The sequence below is a fragment of the Labeo rohita genome, chromosome 14 (assembly GCF_022985175.1).
Source record: "Labeo rohita strain BAU-BD-2019 chromosome 14, IGBB_LRoh.1.0, whole genome shotgun sequence".
NCBI classification, from domain to species: domain Eukaryota; kingdom Metazoa; phylum Chordata; class Actinopteri; order Cypriniformes; family Cyprinidae; genus Labeo; species Labeo rohita.
This window is the reverse complement of record NC_066882.1, coordinates 16,925,756-16,952,477: the sequence shown is the minus strand read 5'-3', so window position 1 is coordinate 16,952,477 and position 26,722 is coordinate 16,925,756. Positions and strand designations below refer to the sequence as shown.

The 26,722-nt window shown below is 35.1% G+C and overlaps 2 protein-coding genes across 8 annotated transcripts in view; both read left to right on the top strand.

Annotated features, from left to right (window-relative positions):
* The window catches only part of ldb2a (LIM domain binding 2a), a 72,566-nt gene extending 68,840 nt beyond the window's left edge, over positions 1-3,726 (top strand). For all 6 annotated transcript variants that reach the window (XM_051128286.1, XM_051128285.1, XM_051128284.1 and 3 more), the window contains one exon: positions 1,790-3,726. In XM_051128286.1, coding sequence (XP_050984243.1) covers positions 1,790-2,020 — 231 coding nt within the window. In that variant the 3' untranslated portion in view covers positions 2,021-3,726. The remainder of the gene's footprint in view (positions 1-1,789) is intronic.
* Positions 3,727-4,864: 1,138 nt separating this feature from the next.
* Positions 4,865-25,364, top strand: tapt1a (transmembrane anterior posterior transformation 1a). Of its 2 annotated transcripts, XM_051128279.1 has the most exons (15): positions 4,865-5,069; positions 7,527-7,675; positions 11,018-11,136; positions 13,495-13,527; positions 17,351-17,513; positions 17,712-17,847; positions 18,721-18,818; positions 18,966-19,035; positions 20,658-20,738; positions 21,230-21,339; positions 21,444-21,503; positions 21,627-21,695; positions 21,938-22,014; positions 23,478-23,641; positions 23,752-25,364. In XM_051128279.1, the coding sequence occupies exons 1-15, from the start codon at positions 4,874-4,876 to the stop codon at positions 23,994-23,996; spliced, it is 1,770 nt and encodes a 589-aa protein (XP_050984236.1). In that variant the 5' UTR covers positions 4,865-4,873; the 3' UTR covers positions 23,997-25,364. The 2 variants fall into 2 exon arrangements, with proteins under 2 accessions (XP_050984236.1, XP_050984237.1); XM_051128280.1 differs by lacking the exon at positions 13,495-13,527.
* Positions 25,365-26,722: the final 1,358 nt, after the last annotated feature.

Below are 26,722 nucleotides of genomic sequence, written 5' to 3'. Positions count from 1 at the left end.
TTTTAAAGAAGTCTCTTCTGCTCACCAAGCCTGCATTTATGTGATCCAAAGTACAGCAAAAACAGTACAATTTTGAAATATTTTTACAATTTAAAATAACTGTTTTCTATTTAAATATATTTTAAAATGTAATCTATTTATGTGATTTCAAACCTGAATTTTTAGCATCATTACTCCAGTCACATGATCCTTCAGAAATTATTCTAATATTCTGATTTGCTGCTCAAAAATATTTATTATTATTATATTGAAAACAGCTAAGTAGTGTTTTTTTTTCTTTTCTTTGATGTATAGAAAGTTCAGAAGAACAGTCGTTTTTATCATCACTTTTGATCAATTTAAAGCATCCCTGTTAAATAAAAAGTATTTATTTCTATCATTTCTTTCCCAAAAAAAAAAAAAAAATTATACTGACTCCAAGCTTTTGAACTGTATAGTGTATAATGTTACGAAAGCTTTTTATTTCAGATAAATGCTAATCTTCGCATCTTTCTATTCATCAAAGAATCCTGAAGAAATTTACTCAACTGTTTTAAATATTGATAATAATAATAATAATAATAATAATAATAATAAATGTTTCTTGAACAGCAAATCAGCATATTAGAATGATTTCTGAAGGATCATTTGACTGGAGTAATGATGCTTAAATTTAGCTTTGATCACAGGAATAAATTACATTTTAAAATATATTCAAATAGAAAGCGGTTTTTTAAATAGTAAAAATATTTTAGATTTTTTTGCTGTACTTTGGATCAAAAAATCTTACTGTTCAAAAACTTTTGACTGGTAGTGTATATTGTTAATAGAATATTTTAAAAATATATATATTTATATACATTATTTTTAACAAATTAAAATATAAATTGTTTGAACAATTTAATATTTATTGCTCTTTAAAATAATTAGAGTTACAAATAATGTGTATAAATCTATTTACAAATAAATGAACATTGGGTCTGGTTGGGCTACAATTATTCTGACTTTTTTTTCCTCAGAATTGCAAGATATGAACTCAAAATTGTGAGATTCAAACTCAATTCTGAGAAAAAAAGTCAGAATTGTGAAACATAAAGCCGCAGTTACCTTTGTTAACAATTTTTATTTAGTGGCAGAATCAGGCTTCTATAGAAAGGAATAATTGTAGCCCAGCCAGACCCAATATTAATTTATTTATATTTCACAGTTCTGAATTTATAACAAAATTGTGAATTATTAAGAATTGTGAGATATAAACTCGCAATTCTGAAAAAAAAAAAAAATCCCCTTGGAATTGGATTTAATAACTCACAATTCTGACTTTATATCTCACAAATTTGAAAAATAAAGTCACAATTGCAGTCATAATTGCTAGTTTGTAGGCTATGTCGCAATTCTGACTTTATAACAAAATTGTGAGCTATTAATTGAGAATTGTGAGATATAAACTAATAAAAAAAATTCCCCTTGGACTTCATAACTCACAATTGCAATTGTTTATATTTCACAGTTCTCAGAAAAAAGTCAGAATTTTTAAATCACAAATTTGTTTATATCTCACAAGTCTGAAGGAAAATTTCAAAACTGCTAATTAATATCTTGTAATTCTGACTTTATAACTAGAATTATGAGATAAAAAGTCGCAATAGCATACCATTTTTTTTTTTTCAAAACATTTTATTCAGTGGCAGAAATGGGCTTCCATAGTTTTCTCTTCATCTTTACCCAAAGTGTCTTCTTAAATTTGAAACTTGCTTTACACTGTTGGTCTTGTCTCAGTTTTCTGATTGTATAACTGTATGCATTACAGGATGTGATGGTGGTAGGTGAGCCCACCCTGATGGGCGGGGAGTTTGGCGACGAGGACGAGCGTCTGATCACGCGGCTAGAAAACACACAATACGACGCCACCAACGGCCTGGACGACGACGACGACTTCACGAGCTCGCCGGCGCTCGGCAACAACGGCCCCTGGAACAGCAAGCCGCCCACGGGACAAGACAGCAAGCCAGAGAGTACGGCCTCGCAGCCCTCTCAGTAGGAGACAACACGCGCGACGCCCCATGTTGTCTCCCGTCTTTCTCTCTGACCTCACTTTTTACCCTCGATGATGTAAATCCCATGTCATGGTGTCAATGATGTCATCCAGAAACTAATAGTTCCATTTTTTATTTTGGGTAACGTTGAAGACTTCACAGACCAAACTTTGGCAGCAATATTTGCTCACTGGATTTTTTTCCGAAATGTCTAGCTAGGCTACAAAGCAGCGCAAGAAACGTGACTTTTGGAGGAACTTGATTTTATGGAGGCTGAATGAGCAATCTGAATTAACAGAGACCTGAATTTGGGACAACTTTAGCCCAATAATCAATGTAAAAAAACGACCTGTCTCGCAGTTTGTCACACATCTCCATAGTGACTCCAGCTGGCAGCCACACTCGATATCAGCCAATCGCTGAAGAGACGGTCATGTTGACTGTCTTCTCACTGGAGACTGGAACTGCAGAGGCATCCACTGAGACCAATCCCTGAACATTTGCATTTTTATTGGAATTCGTTTGGCTATTGTCTTTTTCCCTCTGCTTTCAATTAAAAGTGAACCGGCTTGCTTTCCTTCAACACAACAGACTGTAATAACTAAGACAGCTTGCGTCGAAAGAAAAAACATCACCAGTTGCCATTTACAGACTGTACTTTAATTCAAAAATTCCTGTTTGATTTTCAAAGTCGATGTGTTTTTTATTCATTTGTGATTATTCTGTACACTCCTTGTACTGTACCATCCAGATTAGGAGTTTCTTTATTGACACGCAGGCACATATGAGAAGCATATTTGTCTATCGTTCGCCTCTCTCCCTGTATTGACTTATTTTCATAATGGAATATGATATCTTTCTGCATGACATTTCAGAATCGGTTGTTTATTTCCAGACTTTTGAGGTCATGCTGGACTTTGGTTATCAATTTGGAAGCACAGTAACCAGGGTTGTGACTTAGACAATAAAATGCATTCTGCTTCATCTGATGTCACTGAAGTCATCAGGCGTTGATGTAAACGGCAGCTGTTTTGACGTTTACTATTTGTTGTTTGACTTTTGTTTTTTAATCTGAAAACAGATTTCATACTCAGGAATGAACACCATACTGAGAATCAACAACATTACATATAGCTTACTGTAAATTCAGCCACAAATATACTGTTTATTAGCTTTATAACATTCGTTGTGTCTAGCATCACCCTACTTTTAACAGGAAACGGCCTTTTTATCTTAAAATCATTATTTAAAAAAAAATGCAATGCCCTTCCAGCCTCAGTTTTATACAGCTTTGTCATTTCTGTAGCTAAAAACACACTTTGTTTTTACAACATTTTTTCATATACTGTTTATTGGATTTGGAAACGCTTCTTAAAGTTTCTTTAAGAGTTTTGCAGTGTGCTGTAATGATTTGAAAAGAAGATTACAGTGATTATGATGACAACCAAATATTTTTTCGTTAATTAATCAGTTTCTCTGTTCCTGTTTTTGTCATTACAAAACATTTCCTGAATATTATCGCAAAGTCTAAGATATTTCGAAAACCAACAAAATGACAAGACACAATATCAGCCACCCACCGTTTAAACCTTGTATTATTGAAACTCTGCACAGTTTGTAAAATATTTAGCAGAGCTGTTTTTTGTGTCATATCCAAAGTCTTGTATGTATGCTTTGCCATTTTGTGTGCCAATAAATTGTGCTTACAAAACCTTTTTTCCCCTCTTACTCAAGTTTTACATTGCCCAACATTTCCAAATATGTGACCCTGGACCACAAAACCAGTCATAATAGCACAGATATATTAGTAACAATACATTGTAGTCGGCTAAAAACACATCTCTTCCATCTTTATCTGACCCTGTCAAACTCTAGCACTCTATTCTAATTCTATTCTTTAAAAAAGTATACTTACCCTTTCAGACTTATACTTTATTAATTTACTTACTGCTTGTTTTCTTTTTTAAAAAAAATAATAACACTATAGCTTCTCTCTGTTCTTTTTGTAAGACCTCTAACACTAGCTTGCTTTTCTGTTTTCTTTCTATTTATTATATAATTAAAAAAAAACATTGCTACATGTACTACGTCTGCAAAATGTCTAAATGTAAATATATGGGTCAAAATCGATTTTTCTTTTATGCCAAGAATCATTAGAATATTGAGTAAAGATCATGTTCCATTAAGATATTTTGTAAATTTCCTAGCGTAAATGTATCAGATCGTAATTTTTGTTTTTAATAAGCATTGCCAACTTTGACAACTTTAAAGGCGATTTTCAGATTCCAGATGTTCAAATAGTTGTATCTTGACCAAATATTGTTATATTGTAACAAATCATACTTTAATGGAAAGCTTATTTAAATTCCACCTAATGTATAAATGTCAATTTCAGAATATTAACCCTTATGGCTGGTTTTGCGGTCCAGGGTCATATAGGCAATATGTTTTTTTATTGCTCTGACCTGATTGAAGGAATACTGATGCAGATCTCACTGATTCACTAACAATCGGCATTACAGTGTTGAGTTTTAACAGCATCCAGTTAAATCCACCTCACTTGTCATTTTGCCCCTTTTAAAACGTAAAAATGGCGCCACCCTGTGCTCAACATTAAATTTGCAAGATGAATTTCTTGCTTGTATTATTTTGCATTGTTTTAAATTAAAATACACATTTTTCGTCAAAGGAAAACTACTTAGAGTTCAATATTTCTAAACTATTTTTATGCTGTTATTTCTACTATAACCGCGATTTATATTTCTCTATATGGCTTAAGCTGCATAGTTTATTTTATCGGAACAGTGTATTGTTTATCAACATCACGTGTGTGATGTGATGATGACGCCACAGCGAAGATGGCGGATTCGCTGTGTGGCGGGATGTCAGACGAAAAAGATCCTGAAAATGACGACCAGAAAGGGGTAAAATGTTCCTGGGCTGCTGCGGCTATATCGAGTAAGACAAACGTCTCTGGGTCGGCGGCGAAAATGACGGAAACTCTTGGATTTTATGAGAAACCTGCCGTTAAAGACGAGCATCATGAGCATTCAGGTGAGCTCGAGCATCTGACAACTGACCTTCGTCTTTGCTTCCAACGTGGCTTCAAGTTTACCTGGTTTTATGAACGCATGTACCAGTCTCTTTAATGTGGCCACGAAATTATTTAAAATTATGTTTTAGATAATTTTTTGATAGCGTTCTTGCTAAGCAGTCGTTGAAACAAGCTTAGCTTTAAAATGAGTTCATTTTTAAGTAACGTTAGCTGTTTACAGGGCTCATGTTGTTGTATTAATTTAAAATCTATGCATTTAAGACTCTAATAAAACTCTGATAGTTTCTAGTTGTAGTCTAAAGTCTGAGCTTGAGTGGGTCATCTGAGGTCTTAGACTCGTTTCTCTTAAAGAGCCTGGCTGGTTCTGGTCCAAACATGGTGTTAGGAACACATCCAGAGAGAAATGTGCACTTAAAAGCTGACCTTTCTAGCCGTGCCTGTATCTAGACATGTGGATATGTATTTACTGTAAATCAGAAAGTACTGCAGTGAAGAAACTAACACAACGTTGCTTATATCTGTCGAAATTTGTTGCAGGAAATAGTTGTGCAAACGCATCTTCTTATCCACACATCTAAAATTGTATTCTATTGGTTGAGCAATTTGGGGGTTTTCAACTGACTAAATAGTGGTGTGACAGATTTACAGGGAAAAAAAAAAAATATATATATATATATATATATATATATATATATATAAGTTAAGAAAGCTCATGAACTTGAGGCAGCAAGCTTCAGGATTTTTTGTATCAGCTAAACAATTCTTTCACCAAACGTAAATTGTATACACTCAATTTTTTTACTTGATTGTCCAAGTTTGGATACTCTTTAGTTACTCATTAGTTAATAACTAATATTTATCATCATGAGTTCCCATGCTGAGTAAAACACAAATTCAAGTGCATGATAAGTGATCAAACGAAACACCCTCAGCAGTCTGTTAGTTGGACCTTCACCACTAAACTTGACATTATAAGTTTTTGCTGTTTATTTTAAACTGCTTATACTAAATGGCCTAAAATTGGATTTGCTTTATAGTGACAACTTACCTTTGATAGTTCAGTCATCCTGTAAAATAGAGTTTGTCTGACAAAAAGCCCTAAAATTTGTCATTTGAAAACAGAAAATGTCTATTGTCAGGTGACAAGGCTGCCATCAGCAGCCAACAGCCTTTTATGTTGATAATGTAAAAAGTAACAATATATGGGCCAGATAGCCTTGTGTCACCATTATTTTCTTACAACTCACATGCTTAATTTCTAGGCATGCACGGTATACCAGTACTGGAAAAATACCAGTGTATATTGTATTTCAAATGGTTTGATACAGAAGCAGTGCTTCCCAAATTGTTGCAAAACGGGTAAACGTGACAACAGAATAACACGATGGATTATCGAACAGGTGAAACTCCATCAATGCACTCAAAACTAGTAAATAAAGACAAGAGCAGAAGTGAAATATGCCATTATTTTGCATTCAGAACAGATGAAGGTGAACAAACTGACCTTACTGCACCTGTATACAAGCTGTGCTATAAATCATGTGTTGCCACATGAGGCAACACATCAAATCTTTCCAATGCTTTTCAAGCATTTGTCACTTGCTCAACCTGATCTTTAATGCATCATTCATCATTCATACATTAAGGTTTAATTAATTTTTATTTACAACTGATCAACGCACATAACTTACCTAAGATGTGATACAGAGTAAACACGAAAGCTCAAATGTGCGTGTGTGACACGCTAGAACCAGTTTAGCTTTGGTCACTTTATATTTGCACTTGCATTTGAAACAATCAAATATTAATTTAATTTGAATTTAATTTTAGTATCAGTAATATGAAGGTAATGTTTCTGCCATTCCGCCGACCGCTAATATGAAGCAGCCGAGAGAGCGACATTTATTTTTAATGCTTTTTCTTTGGATATCTGAGTCTGAAATCTGAAAACAATCGGAGAGAGAGACTTTGATGGAGATAACGTGACTTTGAATACTTTGACTGTTAGAATAACACTTTACAGTAAAGCAACCTTTGTTAAAATTCATTAGGTAAGCTGATCTAACAGTATTATAGCACTTAATAATTTAGGTCAATAATTAGTTATAAATGATAAATGAACTAATACATGTTTAGTACATTACTCACTAAATTGTTTTCAATTCACTTATCATTTAAGGCTGGTTATTTGTCACCTATGGTATTGATTTAGTATCGATACCGAGGTATCCCATTCTGGTATCGTACCGAAACCAAAATTATGGTATCGAGCCATCCCTATTTATTTCTTACCACTTGCCAGTTTATTTAAATAATTGTTTTCTTTCTGTAACGGATATATTGTGATAGCTTGGATATAGCTGTTTTTGCAGAAATTACTGAATCACTATAAAAGTTGACTTTTAAAAAAGTTGAATTTATTGGCATTAAACATTTTTTTTCTCTTTACTCCACAGACTCGGATGACACTGATGAGCCGTCTCTGCTGAGGTTCATGTGTGCAGAGCTCACCAGGGGCTACTTCCTGGAGCACAATGAGGCCAAATACACTGAGCGGAGGGAAAGGGTGTACACCTGCATGAGGATCCCCAGAGAGCTGGAGAGGGTGAGTCCCACAATGTCCTTCTTTCTTTTAGGCTGTAACCTGAAGGAACCCAGAAATGTGATTTATCTTTAAAAAAAAAATTCTGTTTTTGAAATGCATGTATTTATGGAAGACCGTTTCCACCACTGAATTAAAAAAAAAAAAAATGACTTTTTCTTTTCATCTTACAAATTCTGACTTTTTTTCTTAGAATTGTGAGATTTAAATTCCTAGTTGGGAGTTATATAGTCAAAATTGTGAGATATAAACAAATGTGAGTTTATGTCATGCAATTCTGAGAAAAAAAAATCAGAATTGTGAAATAAATAGTAGCAATAACCGTTTTTTTTAATTAGTGACGGAAACAGGCTTCCATGCATATTTCATGCATGGACACTTTCTTAAAATTTGAATGAGGATCGTTTATAAATATTATAAACAAAAGAGAAGCTTTAAGGTCTACTTGCCTAAATAAACTTTTCTGCCAAATAAGCTCTTTAGTTTAGTGTTTGAAAGCAAGGAAATTAATTTAACTGCTGTTCTGTAAAATAAAATTATTAATATTATTGAACACTTTATTTCAATAATAATATTGCATTATTTATTTTATAATTGAAATAAGAAGAGTCGTATTTAATAAAAATTTAATAAATTAATATTGCTAGAGTCAGTGGATATCTGTGGAAATCTGTGAATGCAAAGCTTTTACATTACAAGTCGAGATAGTATTATATCTAATATTATATATAAATCTAATATTACATAATTTTATATTATTATAGATCATGACTGTACTAGCTTTTTAGCTGTTATTAAAGAGACTGACTGCATGCCTCACTTTTCCTCAGAAAGTGTTGAATTGTTGAATGCCACTAGATGGAGTGATTGAGTTACTGAAAAACTACTAAGACTGGTTAAAGTATATTCTTTTCATTTTAATTAGATGGTAATGATTCATATAATGGGCAGTATTCAATTGTCAATTCAAATATTCGCATAGCATTTTTACATTAAGCTCAAAACCTCAGGATCACACTCAGGTTTGTCGATATGCCGTGTATGTTGACAGCTGAGGTATGCGCACACAAAGACGGCTCTGTGACCCTGGAGGTGCTCCGCCCCTCAAACCCTAGGAACACCTCAGCAAACTCTCCAAACACCAGTGAGACGAAGGTTCAGTGCTGACCTGGAAACAGTTTGTTCATTTTGTTTGTAATGCACAGGTGAAAGGCTAGATCTGGAACAACTGATTCCTGGTCAGTACAGATAGAATGAAAACCATAAGCCAGAAACAGCTTTGCTGTTTTCCTGTCTTACATTTTGGCATGTTTTTTTTTAAGTACCATCCAGTCGGTCAAAAAGTTGAGCTGCATACCTAATAGATTTCAACGCTGATTCAGAATGGTTGCTTTCAGCCAGTGTGTTCTCTCAGAGCAGGTAGGCCTTTCATCATCATGTTTTCATCATCTTGCAGAGCTCAAGAGTTAAGAATGGCTGATGGGTCCAGCTGATGAAACTGTCTCTTCACCTATCAACCAGTACTTTGTTTCTGCTATATTTTACACTTCTTGATCATGGACATTTTTATGCTTTGAAAACTTAAATGGCTGAGGATTTGTCAAAAACATATATGGATCAAAGACGTTAAGATGTCCACATCAAAAGAAATTTGCAAAAGTGATTTTATGTCCGTAAAAAGCACATTAAATGTAAGTAAAGTGTCTACTTTTAAGGTTTCAAGTTTTTGGAGAATAAATTGTCAAAATTTGGTCATTCAGTGTAACACAATATTTATGTAAAAATTCAAACAAATGCTTATTCTGACGTGTACATGTTAAAATATAGAAATAATAAGGGAGCATATTGCATTTTATTGTGCTTTAAATTAGTAAAAAAAAATCTTACTTGCAAATGGGCAAAACCTAGGGTAGTGGCAAATTTTAAAAATGTAGAATTACAACTAATTAGTATTTGGGGTCAAAGTAATTTGTCTTTTAATATGTCAGATTGATTGTTGTAAATATGCCTGACAAGATTGTTACACTGAATGACATTTTAGTGGGTGTCTTCTGTAAATTAGGGAAAAATGTATGATTAAATGCAATTAAATTTCTTTGGAAAAACAAAAACAATTTAAAGCAGTATTACATTAATTGTGTTTAAGCTTAAACCCCTTTTCGTCTTTGACCTATGAACACTACTGTCTCATGCTCAAGACAGCATTTATTTTATCAAAAAAGAAAATGGTAAAATTATTAAACATTTTTACAATTTAAAATAACTGTTTTCTATTTCAGTATATTCTAAAATTTAATTTACTCCTGTGATGGCAAAGCTGACTTTTTAGCATCAGTACTCCAGTCTTCAGAGTCACATAATCCTTCAGAAATCATTTTGATATGGTGATTTGGTGTTCAAGAAACATTTCTTATTATCAATGTTGAAAACAGTTGTGCTGCTTAATTTTTTGGGGAAACTGAGATGAATTTGCTTTTCAGGATTCTTAAATAAATAGAAAGTTAAAAAAGAACTGCATTGATTTGTAATAAATAATTTGTAACATTAATGTCTTAACTGTCACTTTTGTTCAGTCTGTTTTTCTGAATAAAAAATTATTTCAATAAAGGTAGTATATTAATTTTGATTATTTGCAGAAAGCTGTAAAAGATGTGAAAGTGTATAATAGATAAATAAATAAATGTAAAGTATACCAACATCAGTATTTATGTTTAATTTATTTAATTTTTATTATAATAAGTTAGTTTAGTTTTTTGCACACAGACCATGTAAAAAATTCTATATACAAATTAAATTTTCCATGAAAGTATTGTCTTTGCAAGTTCTTATCTGAACTACAGGCTTGCAGAAAAGCTCCTTATTGTTAAGCCCTGTCTTGATTTATCTTCCACTGCCTTTTATTTTCTTTGTCCTTTGTTGAGAGGGTTCTAGTGGTCTGTGTTCGTCTCCTAACAAGCTCTCTTTGTTTTATTGCTGCTGGTAAAAATTGTCCCCCAGGATTCATACTCGTCTTAGACTTTAAAGAGCCAGTTGCTTGCGGTGCATGTTAACGCTTTAATTTGTTCTTAATAGTCCTTCTCTAAAACGGTGGAGTGCCTCCTAAAGATGAAAAATATTTTAAGGTTACTGACTGCTGGCAGACATATTCAAAACCTCCTTCAACACATTACACATGCCTCAGTGCGCTCAAGCATGTGAAGCATCAAGATTCAGGGCCGAGGGCTTTCTTAACATGATGTCACTGTTATTTCTGTGTAACATGACTAAACACAAACAAAACAAATGAGTTTCTGCTTTGCATATCTGTGTGCAAGTGCTAATGTTGCTGTTTGTGTCTTTTCGCAGCTGATGATCTTCGGGATCTTTCTGTGTCTGGATGCCTTTCTGTACGTGTTCACCCTGCTGCCCCTGAGAACTTTACTGGCCTTTCTGAGATTGCTGACGATACCCTGCTGCGGCCTTGGGTAATACACATAATACTAACATTTTCTCTCTCTCAAAAATAAAAAAAAATCCAAAAGGTACACTGCCGTTCAAAAGTTTGGGGGTTGTTTAATGTGAATGTTTTTAATTTTTTAAAACCAAGGGTACTTTTTTTTTTTTTTTGTCCATCAAAAATACCGTACAAACAATAATGTTGTGAAATATTATTACAATATAAAATAGCTGCTTTCTTTTAAAATATATTTTAAAATGTTTTTTTCTCTGTTGCAAAGCTGAATTTTCAGCAGCCATTGCTCCAGTCTTCAGTGTCACATAATAATTTAGAAATCATTCTAATATGCTTAGGGCCCTGTGATTTCTGTGATGCTAAAAACGTGGATTTTGCGGAATCCAGTCATAAAAATGGAATTTACTGTATAACGTGGAATGTCATGAAATTTGCCAAGTTTGGGGTATATAATTTAAAAGCAGGTGAGTACATTGAAATCAAAAAGTGATATGATGTGATATACTAGTGTCTGTAAATATTAAGCTGCAAAAATACTATTTAAATGTGAATCCTGCATGTTTTGTGCATCTCTGTGTGAGTGAATGGCGCAGATGCATGGTTTCATTTATTACACACATTCTGAAGCACATGTGATGCTAGCAGTGTTTTCAGCCTTTGCCGCCTCAATATATGAGTACATGAACATATAAACATATTCTCTGGAACTGCTCTGAGAGCATTTTAACGTTTCTTGTTAGGATAAACTACCGTCATATATCATATACAAACAGAAACTTAAAGGTCTTCACAGCAACCCGTCAAAATAAAGGTTTGGTTTACCTTGAAGAAACTGACAGATTATTACGTAATGTAATGATAGTACTACTAATAATAAACTTATTATTAAAGCGTTGTCTTAAAGAAATATACACCAGAAACAATATTTACCATAATTTATTTACCAGAAAAATATAAATACACAATACAGTATTTCAGGAAAAAAAAAATAATAATAATAAATTAGTTTTTTTTTTTATATAAAATTAATTATTTAGAGATGCTTTTGATTATTACGATTTATTGAACTTTTAAAATGGAATTCAGAAAATTAATGGAAAATACAGAACTTAGTAAAAATAAAATTAACGTTGAGAAGTTTTAAATTGCTGCTTAATTGTGTTTCATGATTTCGAATTATGTTTCAAGCTTTTTGATGAATAAAATTTAATTTAGTCATTGAAGTAGAGTCGAGAAAAATTAAAACAGAAAAAAAACAATTTGGAAAAAATAAAACACAGGGCCCTATTTGCTGAATTGTGTTCTAAAACATTTCTAATCATTATAAATGTTCTCAATGCTGCTCAATATTTGATGTTTAGTCTCAGGATTATATGATAAATAGAAAGCAAATAAAAAAACATTTATTTGAAAAATTAAATCTTTTGTAAAATAATGTTTACTGTCACTTTTGAACAATTTAATCCATGCTTGCTAAATAAAAGCATGTTATTTCTTTCAAAAAAAAAAAGTTTTCAGCTGGACTAAATTCTTTGTGCTTAGCCACCAGTTATCTTACAGCCGAAGATTTGATTTAAGTTAAGTCAAGTGCACACTGTGCAATTTTTGCATTTTTCTTTTTTTTTTTTTTTTTCTGCCCTAAAACTAATTTTGGGAATTGTTAGTTTTTTATTACAAAAGAGAGAGAGAAACACATTTAGTTAAAAATGTTGATACTAGTTTATCTACATGATACACAGCATAGTGTTACCGTCACATTACGATCATATCATCAAAATGACCTTGAGCTTGCATTGAAGTCAGTGACCTTGGTTGCACCTACAGCTGACTCTTGACACTCCGACTCCTGCCATGCTTTTGTATTCTTTCACAAACAACATTGCCAATGTAACTGTTACTGTGCAATATAATTTAGATTTCACATGGAAATTAAGATGTCATAGCATTTTTAATGAAAATGGCTATTCAGTCTTTACAGACATAAAAGGTAGTTTGTCATTCAGTCTTGGTTGTACTTCTTACCCAAGATCTCACCTGTCATGCAGTCTGACAAATAACAGTGGTGCAGGACAGAGTGTAAAAGAGTGCAGCATACACTTGGCTTTAGCAGCAAAATCTCTTCAAACCACAAGAAAGGACTGGAGTGTATTGTATTTGGCAATGAACCATCCACTCGTACGAGATTTGTAAGCCCACAAAAAAGTTGATATGCATTATGAATAATTTTAGAATCAGATTGTGACTTAAAATGGTTTTATAAACTATATCTTCTCATTGTGCTTTAATTCTGAACAAATGTGTAATTATTGACTTTTCTTAATATCAGAGTACAGTTTAATGCCTAATGTGTGCTTCTCCCTCCTCCCATCAGCGCTAATGTTTGCCCTTATTGCAGACGGAGCAGGTAGGACGCCTGTCTTCACGGTTTCAAACAATCCCATCCTTCATTCTGTTTGACCCATACATTTTATATAATGAGCATGTTACTGAAGAGTTTGTCAGCCTGCTGCCAGTGACAACTCTCTTTATTCAGTGGTTTAGCTTATGATATGATGGTGCGGTAATTTTAATTTGAACTCTCTGCTGCTGGCAAGTGAATAGGTTGCATTTTAAGCTGTTAAAGGGATAGTTCACCCAAAAATGAAAATTACCTCATGATTTCCTCACCCTGAAGCCATCCTAGGTGTATATGATTTTCTCCTTTCAGACGAATACAATCAGAGTTATATTAAAAAATGTCCTGGCTCTTCCAAGCTTTATAATGGCGGTGAATGGCTGTTGAGATTTTGAAGTCCAATAAAGTGCATCCATCATCATAAAAAGTGCTCCATGCGGCTTCAGGGGTTAATAAAGGCCTTCTGAAGCAAATCAATGCGTTTGTGTAAGAAAAATAGCCATATAAATATCCATAACCATATTAATATCCATATCCTTTCATGAGAGTGTTGTTCCAGTGGATGTCGTAGCAGAAGCTGTGATGAGAATATGCTAGTCTCGCAAGAACTAGGTTTTATTTACAGCAATAGAATTATTAGAATTATTAATGTTCTAACAGTTTTCTTTACAAATCCTTGTTTTTTTACTTCTAATTTGTGACTGGTGTTTTGTTTTGTTTTACTCTCTCCTCTGTACTTCTGTGTACATCACTGCCTTCGCCTACGTCCTACATAATCTGCTGGAACGCTCTCGAAATGGCCAGAATGATTAGAACACTAGTATTTTCACCAGCTAAAAAATGGTTTTAAGTCGGTTATTTTTATCTTTTGCTGTAGTGTGTCAGTACAAAATATCATAACAAATCAATATATCAATTTCAAACATTCATTTTGCCATTAATTGTAATAATCCATTGAGATTTTTGGAAATGCATGCGCTTCACTGGACTTTAAAATACTGTATAAACAGCTATTTGCTGTCATTATAAAGCTTAAATGAGCCAGGACATTTTTTTTTTACATATATAAAAAATATAACTGGTTGTATTCGTATAAAAAGAACAAATACACCTAGGATGGCTTGAGGATGAGTAAATTACAAGGTCATTTTTATTTTTGGGTAAACTATATCTTTAAGCATCAAGTTTGGCAGTGGTTGTGTTTCATGACTGTAGAATGTGGCTTGAGTGTCTGTCTGGCACCAGTATGACATTGAAGTGCTACATTACACACCATTCTGCTAGGGGAAAAAAAAAAAAAGTTTAAACTAGCCTAAGATGGTTTGCAGAGTTTAGTTAGCTAGTTTAAACTAATTTAGCTTGCTGGCCTAACTGCTTTTCCCAGCTGCTAAATCAAATCAAACTAGACTACCTAAGACCAACAAACCACTATAGGCTGGTTTATACTGTTTTTGTTTACAGGAAAGCCGTTAAATGGGTCATCGGATGCCTATTTTCTACAAGTTGATATGATTCTTTAGGGTCTTAATGAAAAGTCCTGACATACTTTGGTTAAAATTGCTAAATGGTAGTATAAAATAAACCCCCTTTTTACCTTGTCAAAACAGGCTCTAGCACATTACTAAGAAAGGCAATTTGCAAAACTGCATAAAAAGCCTTATACTGACAGGCGAAGCAGGATCACAAATGATCACAAACATAGACACATTTATGTAGATTAGGAGGCGTGTTCCCTTCAAAAGCGAAAGAAGTAATTCACTGTGTCTTCAGCGACTCAGATGTCGGGAGTAAATGACGACTGCTATGTTCATTATTACATCCAACAACAGAAAACTTTAATCACTTAAGAGACATTCTTGTCTACGTCCCTGTTCCTATGTCGAAACAATGGCGGACAGTTCACAGATCACTCAGGGCGGGTCTAAGGTAAGACGCCAATGTCAGTCAATAGTCGTGGGAGCATCCTTGGTCTGTGTGACGTGTCACAGCCAAGAATAAGAGAATGGCCTGATTTGAAAAAGGGGATATTATTTATAGAGATTAAAAAAATCTATCTATATTTTATCATTATAGAGTGGTTGTGTACACACATTGCCAACACACATTTATGTTCAAACAACATGTAAAAGTGAATTTAGCATCCGATGACCCCTTTAAAACAGATTTTTTTTGCTGTACTCTGGTGCATTTGGTGAGGATCTTCTAAGTCATAGCGGCTTTTCCCTTTGCTTTAATCAAACTGCAAAGAGGTTTAACTGAATCCCAAGATCCATAGCTACACTTAAAGATTTTATTAATACCTCGCGGTCACATTTCCAGCTTCAGGGGATTATGTGCAAAAATATTCCTATTTAAATGTAATTGAAGAGCTTACACGTCACACTCATGTTTTGGTCAAATCTTGATCAAATTTACTGTTACCTTTAGGACCCTTCACTATAAAAGTGACCTTTCAAGTAACTGAATAGTAGCCTTTCAGGACAGTTTGTTTGCAGAATTAGAAATTCCGCATCTCATTCCTTCAACAAGGATATAAGACAAGGATATAAAGGACAAAAGCTTTCTTATAAGCCTGGCACTTTAGCACAAGCAGAAGCTGGCACAGATGAAATGCAAATATCAGTCTGTGCTTAGTGTTTGCGTACAGAGACGGATTTCGTATCCCAGTATCCCAGCTGTCAACTTTGAGTACTGAATATGAGCCACTTTATATGATTTTCACAAAATTTCACATTTTTGTATTCATTTTATGTTTTGTACACGCGTAGTATTTGAGCTTCAGTTATTTTCAGTAAGTAAACTACCTCTGCTTTGTCATTTGCTTTGTGAAAAAATACACTACTGTTCAAAAGTTTGGCATCAGTAAAATTTCAAAATAAATTCTGTACTTTTGAATTTGCACAAAATAGACCTTATGTTTTCCTTTGGCAGTGCGAAATTACATTTACTATTATGTTATTTTTGTACCCTGATATCACCACAGTGTTTTTTTATGTATGGGGGGAGTCTTACGGTCATAATCTTTGTATGACAAAAAAAAAGCTCAGGTTCTACAGCTTTCTGTTCCTAGTTCTTGCTTTTTTTCTTGAGGATGTTTATGTAGATTGTTCCTCATGAGTGGGAGTGTGATGCCTCAAGTGAAAATGAAACATCCGTCTAGTTTTTCCTTATTTATTTTCCCACCCACACCCAAGACACAGGATCTGTGCACACCTCTGAATCGCAGCTCAGCGCCTCAAATAAATCTGATACCTTCCGTTCGTTAGTTTTATGCTGAATGTGTCTTAACTGTGAACTAAGCAAGGTGTGATAGACGTCAGTGTTAAACTTGTGTTATTTTTTTTCCTCATTGTCCATACATGAAGATAATACATCAAACATCTGCATGGGTTTTGAGTTGTTCCTTGGTGTTTTTCTTTGGGTGTTTCTCCAACTATGAGCACTTTGGATCTTGTAATCTCTTTCACCAAATAAATTTGTCTTCTGGCATTTCCAAATAATTAACAGAAAATAATTATATAGATAATTTTAACACACTAAACATTGAATATTTCACTGTGTGTTTTGGTCATTATGATTTTGAAAATGTAGAAAAGATATGTATCTGTTAGTTAGTCCCTTGGCTATAGTTGAAAAAATGCCCATCTCATTTCACTTGTTTGAAAGAAAGCCAGAGCTTTTCTTCATGCGGTGGTGTCTAATCATTGCATTGGCCTCATTTTGTAAACTCATAAGTGCTATTTATAATTGTGTTCAGTAATCTGTTTTTGTGACTTTTTCTGACTCTCTGGCCTGTTTAATACATGTGTGCTGTGTTTTTGTGTTTATTCAGTGGCTCTCGGTTCCTGCAGCCGGCTCAGGTGTGTGACCTGCTGAAAGGTTTGATAATGGTGCTTTGTTACTCCATGATGCACTATGTTGACTATGCCATGATGTACCACCTGATCCGTGGCCAGTCTGTCATCAAACTCTACATTATCTACAACATGCTAGAGGTATTGAACAGCCCTCAAGTCAATTTCAGTTACATCTCCTGAATCATGTAATAAAAAATCTGTTTCAAACCTGCAAAAGAATGTTCATGCAGCGTTTCTATGTAGAATAAAGCAGCATACACGTTTAGAACGACATCAGGATCTGTAATGACATTTAAATTTTTAGGTGAACTAAATTTCTGTCATTTCATCACTCAGGTGGCAGACCGTCTCTTCTCATCATTTGGACAAGACATTCTAGATGCTCTCTACTGGACAGCCACTGAGCCAAAGTCAAGAAAGAGAGCCCACATTGGAGTGATTCCTCATTTTTTCATGGCTGTCTTCTATGTCTGTATCCTTTTCATTATAGACCTTACGAATTACGAATTCTAACTTCAGACTGGATGCTCTTCTGTTCCGGTCTCCATAGGAACCCATTCAAATAGCTTCCATCTGTTTTTAATGTAGCTAATGTCTGTAGTTTCGTGTCATTTACGGACTCATTAAACTTTGAGGAGTGAGGCACTGACAAATGACGGTCATTGCGGCATAGCAAAATGATGGCGCTATGGACATCGAAACACTGGAAACCGATAATGCAAAGCATCCTTCCAGTTAAGAGTCAGACGTGACTTCCGCTTTCAGGAATAACTTCTAAGCAAGAAGTCTTGGAGTGCTAAGAATATGTGATGTGTTATAACTTAGTGTGGGTATCATTACTCTTTATTTCCATATTGATGTTGGAGGTATGGTGTGGTGGTTCATTTGGGTTGTTAAAGACAGCTGTGTTCACAGTGACCCATCTTGGTGCATGTCTCTTTAAATGATAATGAGCTACTGCTCACCCCGCCTTTCTCTTTAAAAACTAAACAAATCCACTTCATCCTCAGTGACTTTAATGTCAGAGGAAAATTAAGACTGACATCCAACTACGAAACATATGCATTGCACAACTGGCAAAAGGGCGGAAATATGCTAATGTAGGACAGTCTGTCAGCGGTCGTGGGCGGAGCTTGAGCAATATGATGTCATACTGCTCAAAAAACCAAAACGGCCTTTTGAGGTTTTTTGAGGATTAAAAAAAAAGGAGTAAATAGCTTTTTTATCATTGTAGGGTGGTTGTGTCCACACCCTGCTAAGATGTGCAAAAACTATGTAAAAGTGAATTTTGCATCCGATGTCCCCTTTAAATATAGTTGTTTTCCTCAATGTATATTTGTCCCAGTTCTGCATGCCATTCTCATCATGGTCCAGGCCTCTACACTAAATGTGGCCTTCAACTCGCATAACAAATCTCTGCTCACCATTATGATGTCCAACAATGTAAGTGTACATGTACACAAACATTTTTATTTACAAACAGCAGAATAGTCAAAGCCAGAATCATCCAGTTCAGCAGCTATTGCGTCACTATAAACATTTAAAGTGGTGTAATCAGGGTTTTTTTGGTTGTGTTTGTTTACATTACAGTTTGTGGAAATCAAGGGAAGTGTGTTCAAGAAGTTTGAGAAGAACAACCTCTTTCAGATGTCCAACAGTGGTGAGTCCCAAAATGTACCTAGTTATTCTGGGTTTAACTAGTTATTTAGGGAAAGCACAGAGAAAGTTGATGATATCAGATGTTGTTACTGTGATAATTTAATATACAGATAAAATAAAAAGCATATTAGAATGATTTCTGTATCATGTAAGTATATGTAAGACTGAAGAGTGGAGTAATGATGCTGAAAACTCAGCTTTGCCATCACAGGAATAAATTTGATTTTAAAGCAACAAACAGTTTTTTAAATTGCAGTAATATTTAAGAATATTTCACTGTTTTTAATGGATTTTGATCAAATAAATGCAGTTTTGGTGTGCATAATAGACTTCTTTTCAAAAACTTTAAATAGTCTTACTGACTCCAGACTGTTGAACAGTAGTTTGTGTAGTAGTTTGCCTTCCCCACCCCCGCTGTGTATGGCGAGAGAGAGGAGGGGCGCTGCACAGCCAGGTCCTGATGAGGCGCAAATGAAGCCTCATCACCGCATCACCGCCGCTGTTGAAATGCCGAGCTCACCTCTCCTCGGGCAACCGGTCTCTTCCCTGTGCATGCACACTGTTGTCCTCGTGGGTCCAGGAAGGGTGCGTTGAGGAAACAAGACGTAAGACGGCTGACGGGCCAGGATGCCAGGCCGTTTAATCTCCAGGAAGTGCCGTGGACTAAACCGCTAGATTAAGCCGCCACCCCTCGCGCCACGAACCTCAGCGGGGAGCGAGTGCGGTCGCGGGACTCCTCCTTCACGAAACCCCTAGCATGACAAGGACACCAGATCCCCTGTTTATTTTGAACACTTTTATTCCCCTTTTTGGACACTTTTGGTTATTTTATGTTTAATAAAAGCCTCTGGAGGCCTGACGTCACGCCCACTGTGTTTGTCGTTCGCTCCTCCTGCCAAACATGGTACTATTGATTTACCATATTCGTGCTATTTAAGGTGCTGCAAAGAATACTATATTAACAAACAAGCAAAATCTCCCAAAAACAATGGTTAATTCCCTTTTTGTTCAGTACAACATGAGTATTATATACTGGGAGTATTACAGCAGTATGCCTCAGTTCTGGATATTCAAAGTAACTAGTAGGGTGTTCGTCATCTTAATCACTTAGAGACTCTTTGATCGCAAGGTAGGTGAAGGTGCAGCCTTGAACGTTGTGTGTGGGCTGACTCAGAAACATTATAGCATCTTTTTGAAATGCTAATCAAAGCTCTCAAGAGCTTTCTGATAACGCTCTGTGAGATGCTGACAGACTGTGAGTGCCTGTTTCCTACAGCACCCATCTTCTTTATGAAAGACACGCTGATATACTGTAATCAGCACCTATTCTCCCTTCCGCTGTTTACTCTCTCCCACTTTCAAACGGCCAATAAGTCTTGTGGTTGTCCATTCAAGCTTTTGTGATGGAATAATACCTCAAGTTACTATTCATACACAACCTGCAGGAAACTGCATGCATCGTACGGATTACCATCCTTTGAAGTCTTACAATCTGAAAGCTTTATTTGTTGACCGTCGTTTCCCCTCACACTTCGCAGGGATTGGGGAGAGAGGGGCTTTGTGGATATAAGATGTGCAGAATTTGTGTTGCTCACGTGTTGGGTTTGTATTTCTGTCCTGCAGATATCAAGGAGCGCTTTACCAATTACGTATTGCTTCTCATTGTGTGCCTGAGGAACATGGAGCAGTTTTCCTGGAACTCAGGTCTGGATTAAGACTCTTAATTAAAGTAAAATCTGTTTTTTAGTCTAGAAGTTGGTTCATTGTAGTGCCAGAATCTAGCTTTTATATCTTTGGCATCTTTATGAGGCAGATCCAGTAAGATTTATAATGGCTTGTGGAATAGTTCACCCAGAAATGAAAATGTGCTTAAAAAATTACTCACACTCAGGCCACCCAGTATGTAGATTATTTTGTTTCTTCAGTGGAACAGAACGAGAGTCCAAACAGCTGAAAAGCAACGAAAATTCACACATTTCCCTGGATTATTGTGATGTTTTTATCAGCTGTTTGGACACTCATTCTGACGGCACCCATTCACTGCAAAGGATCCATTGGTGAATAAGTGATGTAGATGAGTTTGTTTTTGTACATTTACATCTTGAATGGCCTTTAATTTTTGGGTGAACTGTTGCTTTAACCCACTATTTCAAAATGCTTGGTTAATCTGTTAACACTGTTGATATTGCTCATAGATCACCTCTGGGTGCTGCTTCCCGACGTCTTCATGGTGATCTTGTCTGAGGTTGCGGTTGACGTCGTCAAGCACGCCTTCATCACTAAATTCAATGACATCACAGCTGATGTGAGAACAACAGATTTGTACTTGATTTGACTAACAAAGTGCACTACCATAGCCCTAAATATAAGCACCACATATGAACTTTGCCTTTTCGTCATGTTCATTAGGTCTATAGTGAATATAAAGCCAGCTTGGCCTTTGAACTTGTCAGCAGTCGACAACAGAATGTAAGTAAAGTCTGAATTATGAATATGTAATCATTTTTAAATACTTGTTTTAAAATATCTAGCCCTATTATCTGTAACCAGTATCAAAAAAATAAGTAGGAAATGTGATTGATTCACGGACAGGCCTACACAGACTACAGCGATTCAGTGGCAAGACGGATGGGCTTCATTCCTTTGCCTCTTGCTGTACTGGTAAGAAGATATTTTCACTTGTTTAACTACTCTAGTTATTATTGCACATATCTATATGGATTTATTTACAAGGTAGCCAAACAATATTTTTTTTACTATGTATTTTCATGTTTAACCACATACTAATCCAAACTGCAAAGTGACACATTAAATAACAGATGATATGTGACAGGTATTTTTCAAGACTGTATCATGTTGTATATGTGATACTGAGGATATGGTTTTGTTTTTGTCTCCTTTAGTTGATTCGAGTGGTGATGAGCTCAATGAAGATCCAGGGTGCTCTCTCATCTGTCTGTCTGCTCCTCTTTTATCTTGGGTAAATGAGTTACCTCAAAGTGTATGGTATCACATAATGTGTAATTTTAACTGCATCACTTAGCATGCAACATAATCTCTACAGAAGTAGAGTATTTGATCGTTTTGTTTTTAATACTGTGCTAATGTGAACAGATTCTGTGAGCAGCTTTGGGCAGTAGTGTCAGTAAATACAAACTACATTTCTCAGTAAAACTGGTTGCACTGCTATAGTTTTTAAATCATGTAGTAAAGCGACATGATTAAGTTGCAGGGAAAGGTTGCTTTTTTTAAATATATTACCATTCGGAAGTTTGGGGTCATTTTATTTGTACTTAAGCAATTTCTGTTTTTTAAATAAATGCTGTTCTTTTGAACTTTCTATTCATCAAAGAATCCTGAACAATTTTCCATAAAAATATTAAGCAACTGCTTAAAAAATGTGACCATGTGTGAATGATCCACAGAGTGATCCTGCTGTTCTTCAGAAAAATTCTTCAGGTGCCACAAATTCTTTGGTTTTTCAGCATTTTTGTGTATTTGAACCCTTTCCAACAATGACTGTATGATTTTGAGATCCATCTTTTCACACTGAGGACAACTGAGGGACTCATATGCAACTATTACAGAAGGTTCAAATGCTATCTGATGCTTCAGAAGATGTGTACATTTTTCTTATTTTGCCTAAATATCTTTTTTTTTTTTCATTTAGTACTGCCCTTTAGAAGCTACTGAAGATACTTACATGTTTCCCAGAAGACAAAAGTTAAATTTACCTTGATCTTCAAATTCAAAATGTTTTCACCCCCCCCAGCTCTAAATGCATGGTTTTTCCTTCTGAAGCATCAGTGAGTGTTTTTGAACCTTCTGTACTAGTTGCATATGAGTCTCTCAGGCATCCTCAGTGTGAAAACATGGATCTCAAAATCATACAGTCATTGTTAGAAAAATGCTGAAAAACCAAAGAAATTGTGGGACCAGAAGGATTTTTCTAAAGAACAGCAAGCAGTTTTGACTGTTCAGGACAAACAAGAGACTCATGAACAACTATCACTAAACAAAAACACACAGTTGTGGATCATTCAGGTAACAACACAGTATTAAGAATCAAGTACATGTAAACTTTCAAACTGGCTCATTTTTGCAAATTCAACTATTATTTTCTCTTGTGGACTACATGTAAATGTCTTCTATGTGAAATATCTTATTGAGGTCAGTACTAAATGAAAAAAAATAACATGATTTTTGTATGATCCCTCTTTTTTTAGTAAAATAATTAACATTTTGCCAATTCTGCAAGGTGTATGTAAACTTTTGACTTCAACTGTCATTTTGACTTTTTGAATGGTAGTTTTAGTAAAAGAAAATACTTAATGTAGTATGGTTAGCTGTCATTTTAAGCCAAAGTGTGTAACCTGCCCAATGCAAGATTGTAGTAGCAAGTTTTAATTAAATATTTTTTGATTGTTTGATCTAATTCTGCAGATTGATAACACTGAAAGTGTTAAATAGCATAGTTATTCTGGGCAAGTCCTGTCGCTATGTGAAGGAAGCTAACATGGAGGGTAAGCTGTTTGAAAGACCAACACCTCAAACCTCAAAACAAACTCCCAAGAAAGCCAAACCAGCCAAATCTCCTCCACCCTCAGGTAACGCCAGTTTTAACTATTCAGTAGTTCAGACATTGTCACTGTTTCTCAAAGGAGAATTTTCAAAGAATCATGTTGCTCTTGTCCTTCGTTTCTTTACCTCTTTTTAGCTGAACCTAAAGTGCAGCGACCCTCCACCTCCATCACCAAGCAGCCGAGCCCAAGAGCGAAGCCTTTTCCCCCAACACCACCTCCTGTAACTGAGGTGACCAGTGATCCGCCCCCAGATTCTCCTCCTAAACCAGAGGAGAGCAGCAGCGAGACGCCACAATCCACTGAACTGAAACACAGAACCACCAAAAAAGATCTGTTGGAGATCGACCGCTTCACAATATGCGGCAACCGAATCGGGTGAACTTTAACCCCTTCACCATAGTAACTGCTCAGGAACGAAAGTGGAGAAGACTCAGAGTCTGAGTCCGACATAATTGCAAAGGCTTTCGAGCGAGTTCTTCAGAGGTTGCTAACTGGAATAACTGGAAAATTACTCGTTTTGCCGTCCTCTCTGCTTCTATTTCTGTGGAATTCTTCTATCAAAGGAAGCAAATTGTTTGCATAAATCATTCGAAACAAAAAGTCTATTCGCCTTCAGCAGCCAGGCATATCACATTGTGTAGAATCTAAGTTGCTTTAGGAGGTGTTTCCCATGATTTTATGAAAACATCCTGAACATTAAATGAGGCATTAACTTTTTACAAACTAAACCTTTCCCACTTGAAATTTGTGATTGAATGGAAACTAAAAAGCATAAATATATTTAGTTTTTAAACTAAAAAGAGTACAACTGATTCAAATAAATAGATAAAGTTGTATATATTCACACACTTTTGGCTTAGAATAATATGCTAAATGGGTTTGCCAATAATGCTGCCATTAGATTTGATCAGTCTAGCAACTATTTGTTTTTAGGACTTGGAAAGGTGTTATTTAAGTCTGTATTATAACAGTCTTTTCATTATCTTCTCAAAAGTTTCTTCAAAACTCATGACTGACAGAAAGGGAAGGTTTGGCTAATCTAATGCCAGGCTGCTTGATAATTCAGCTCTGTATAAAATACATGGTGCCAATCCAGCTGACTTAACTTTGCACTGATCTACCACGTTGTCTTAAGCTGTACAGAGTATTTTTGTTTCTCAGTATGATATTTACATGTTTACACCAGCTATGAAAGAGCAAATACCTATTTCAAATGAAGTGTAACAAAACGAGTGTTTTTTGAATACACATTGTTAGTGTATTTTGAAATTCAAATCATCTGTGACCAATCATATCCTGAGAGACTATTGTTTGATATAATTAATATTGCGTTGTTTTAAATGTAATTAAATTATTATCCAGTAATTAATAGTTCAATATCATGTTTGTACAGTTTTATAATGTTGCTTAGAAGTTGATTTTGCGGTGAGGAAAGTCGAATGTCAATTAAGTCTGTACAGCCTTGGATATTCCGTCATTCTCTTTTGACTGAAATTGTTTTATGAGAATACCTTGTTCCTGCCATGTTCTGAAATGTGCATTTGCATTTCAGTATGTTGTATTTCGTTTCTAATGTTTTTGGAAAGATTCTAAACAGGGTTGCACAGGTTGTCGTCCTTACAGTGTATTCTCTCTTTTTTTTTTTCTTTTTTTTTAAAAAGTACCATAATGCTTAAAAGTAGTTTCATATGTAAATGTTGAAGACTAAACCATTGTTTTTATGTAGTTCCAGCAAATAAAAGTTGTTTTGTAATTTGTGTCATGTTTTATATTATAGTTTTTGCTGCTGTAACTCGCCATCATATTGTAAGTATCTCACCATTTTTATTCACCTTTTAGTTTTATCTTTTAGCTGCATTCTACATGCTATGCTCTGCTTTTAATCTGCACCCACGTACAGTATCTGACAGCCTGAGACGGTAATCTGCCACTTTGTGACCTTTTCTCCTACAGAATTCATTGACGGTGACGGACAGCTAGTAAATCCGCCCTCATCCGCCTCCAGCTTTATTTCAGTGTGTATGAGGTAATGTTTACCTCCCCTACACCCACCATAAACCTCCTTGGCCTTCTTTGTCAAGACCTTCAGATTCCAGGTACCCACTTGATGCTAAGACATGCAGTAAACACGGAGGAGGTAGAGCAGTAGGTTGTTTCTAAGGCAACTGTATGGCTATTTAGAATAAAGAAATTCTCTTATTTTTATCATTAAATAAAATTGCGACAGTAGTTATCCTTAATGGTGTTTTATCTCAGTGTATTGAGAGTATTTTGTAGGACTATCCATTCTGGTTGCCCTCTGATTTGACCGTGGTAATCTGTCATTGTACTGCTCGGCGTGTCGGAAAAGAATAATTTCTTATCCAAACAGACCGTCAGGGTTTTGACACTGTTGGATTTTGTCTTTGTTCAGCGATGTCTGACACACAAAACATTCTGCAGTCATTGCATTCTTCACAGAATCCTTTAATCCATGGCTAGAAAGAGAATGTTATCAAATGAATTTCTGCTCTGATATCATGTAAAAACAACATTCTGAACCTCCCTTACATTCTTAATGAATTAAGCAGTTTTCAGAATGTAGTGAAGGAATAACATGACTGGTTTTAAATAGGACTTTTTGGGGTAGAGGGGTAGACTTGCAAAAAAAAAAACAAAGGTATGGGTGACAGCTCTAATATTAGTAGTGTCAAATTAAATTAGACTGATTAAGCTGTGCATATGAATGAAATACACAAGTACTTTCTGTTCTTGTTTGTTTTATGCTTTTGATGTCTTAATTAAATCAGAGAAAAATGAGTCATGTTGTAAGAGATGTGAGCCCACTCAGTGGGTGAATTGAATGCGTGAAATGCAGAACATGTAGATAAAATCCAAAAGTTTAAAATGAAAATCATCCATATGTGTTGCTTATATAACAGCATCTCCCACATATTCTCCCCTGCAGCACTTTGAGACTCACCAATATTCCAATAAATAAAAATCAGATTTTTTAACACTGTTTTTATTAACCCTCTCACTTCCCAGTGATTTTAGAGGCAGTTAATAGTTTGCAGTGGGACTGTTTGTTTGATGAAAGACGACTTCCAGGAACAACGAAAGACA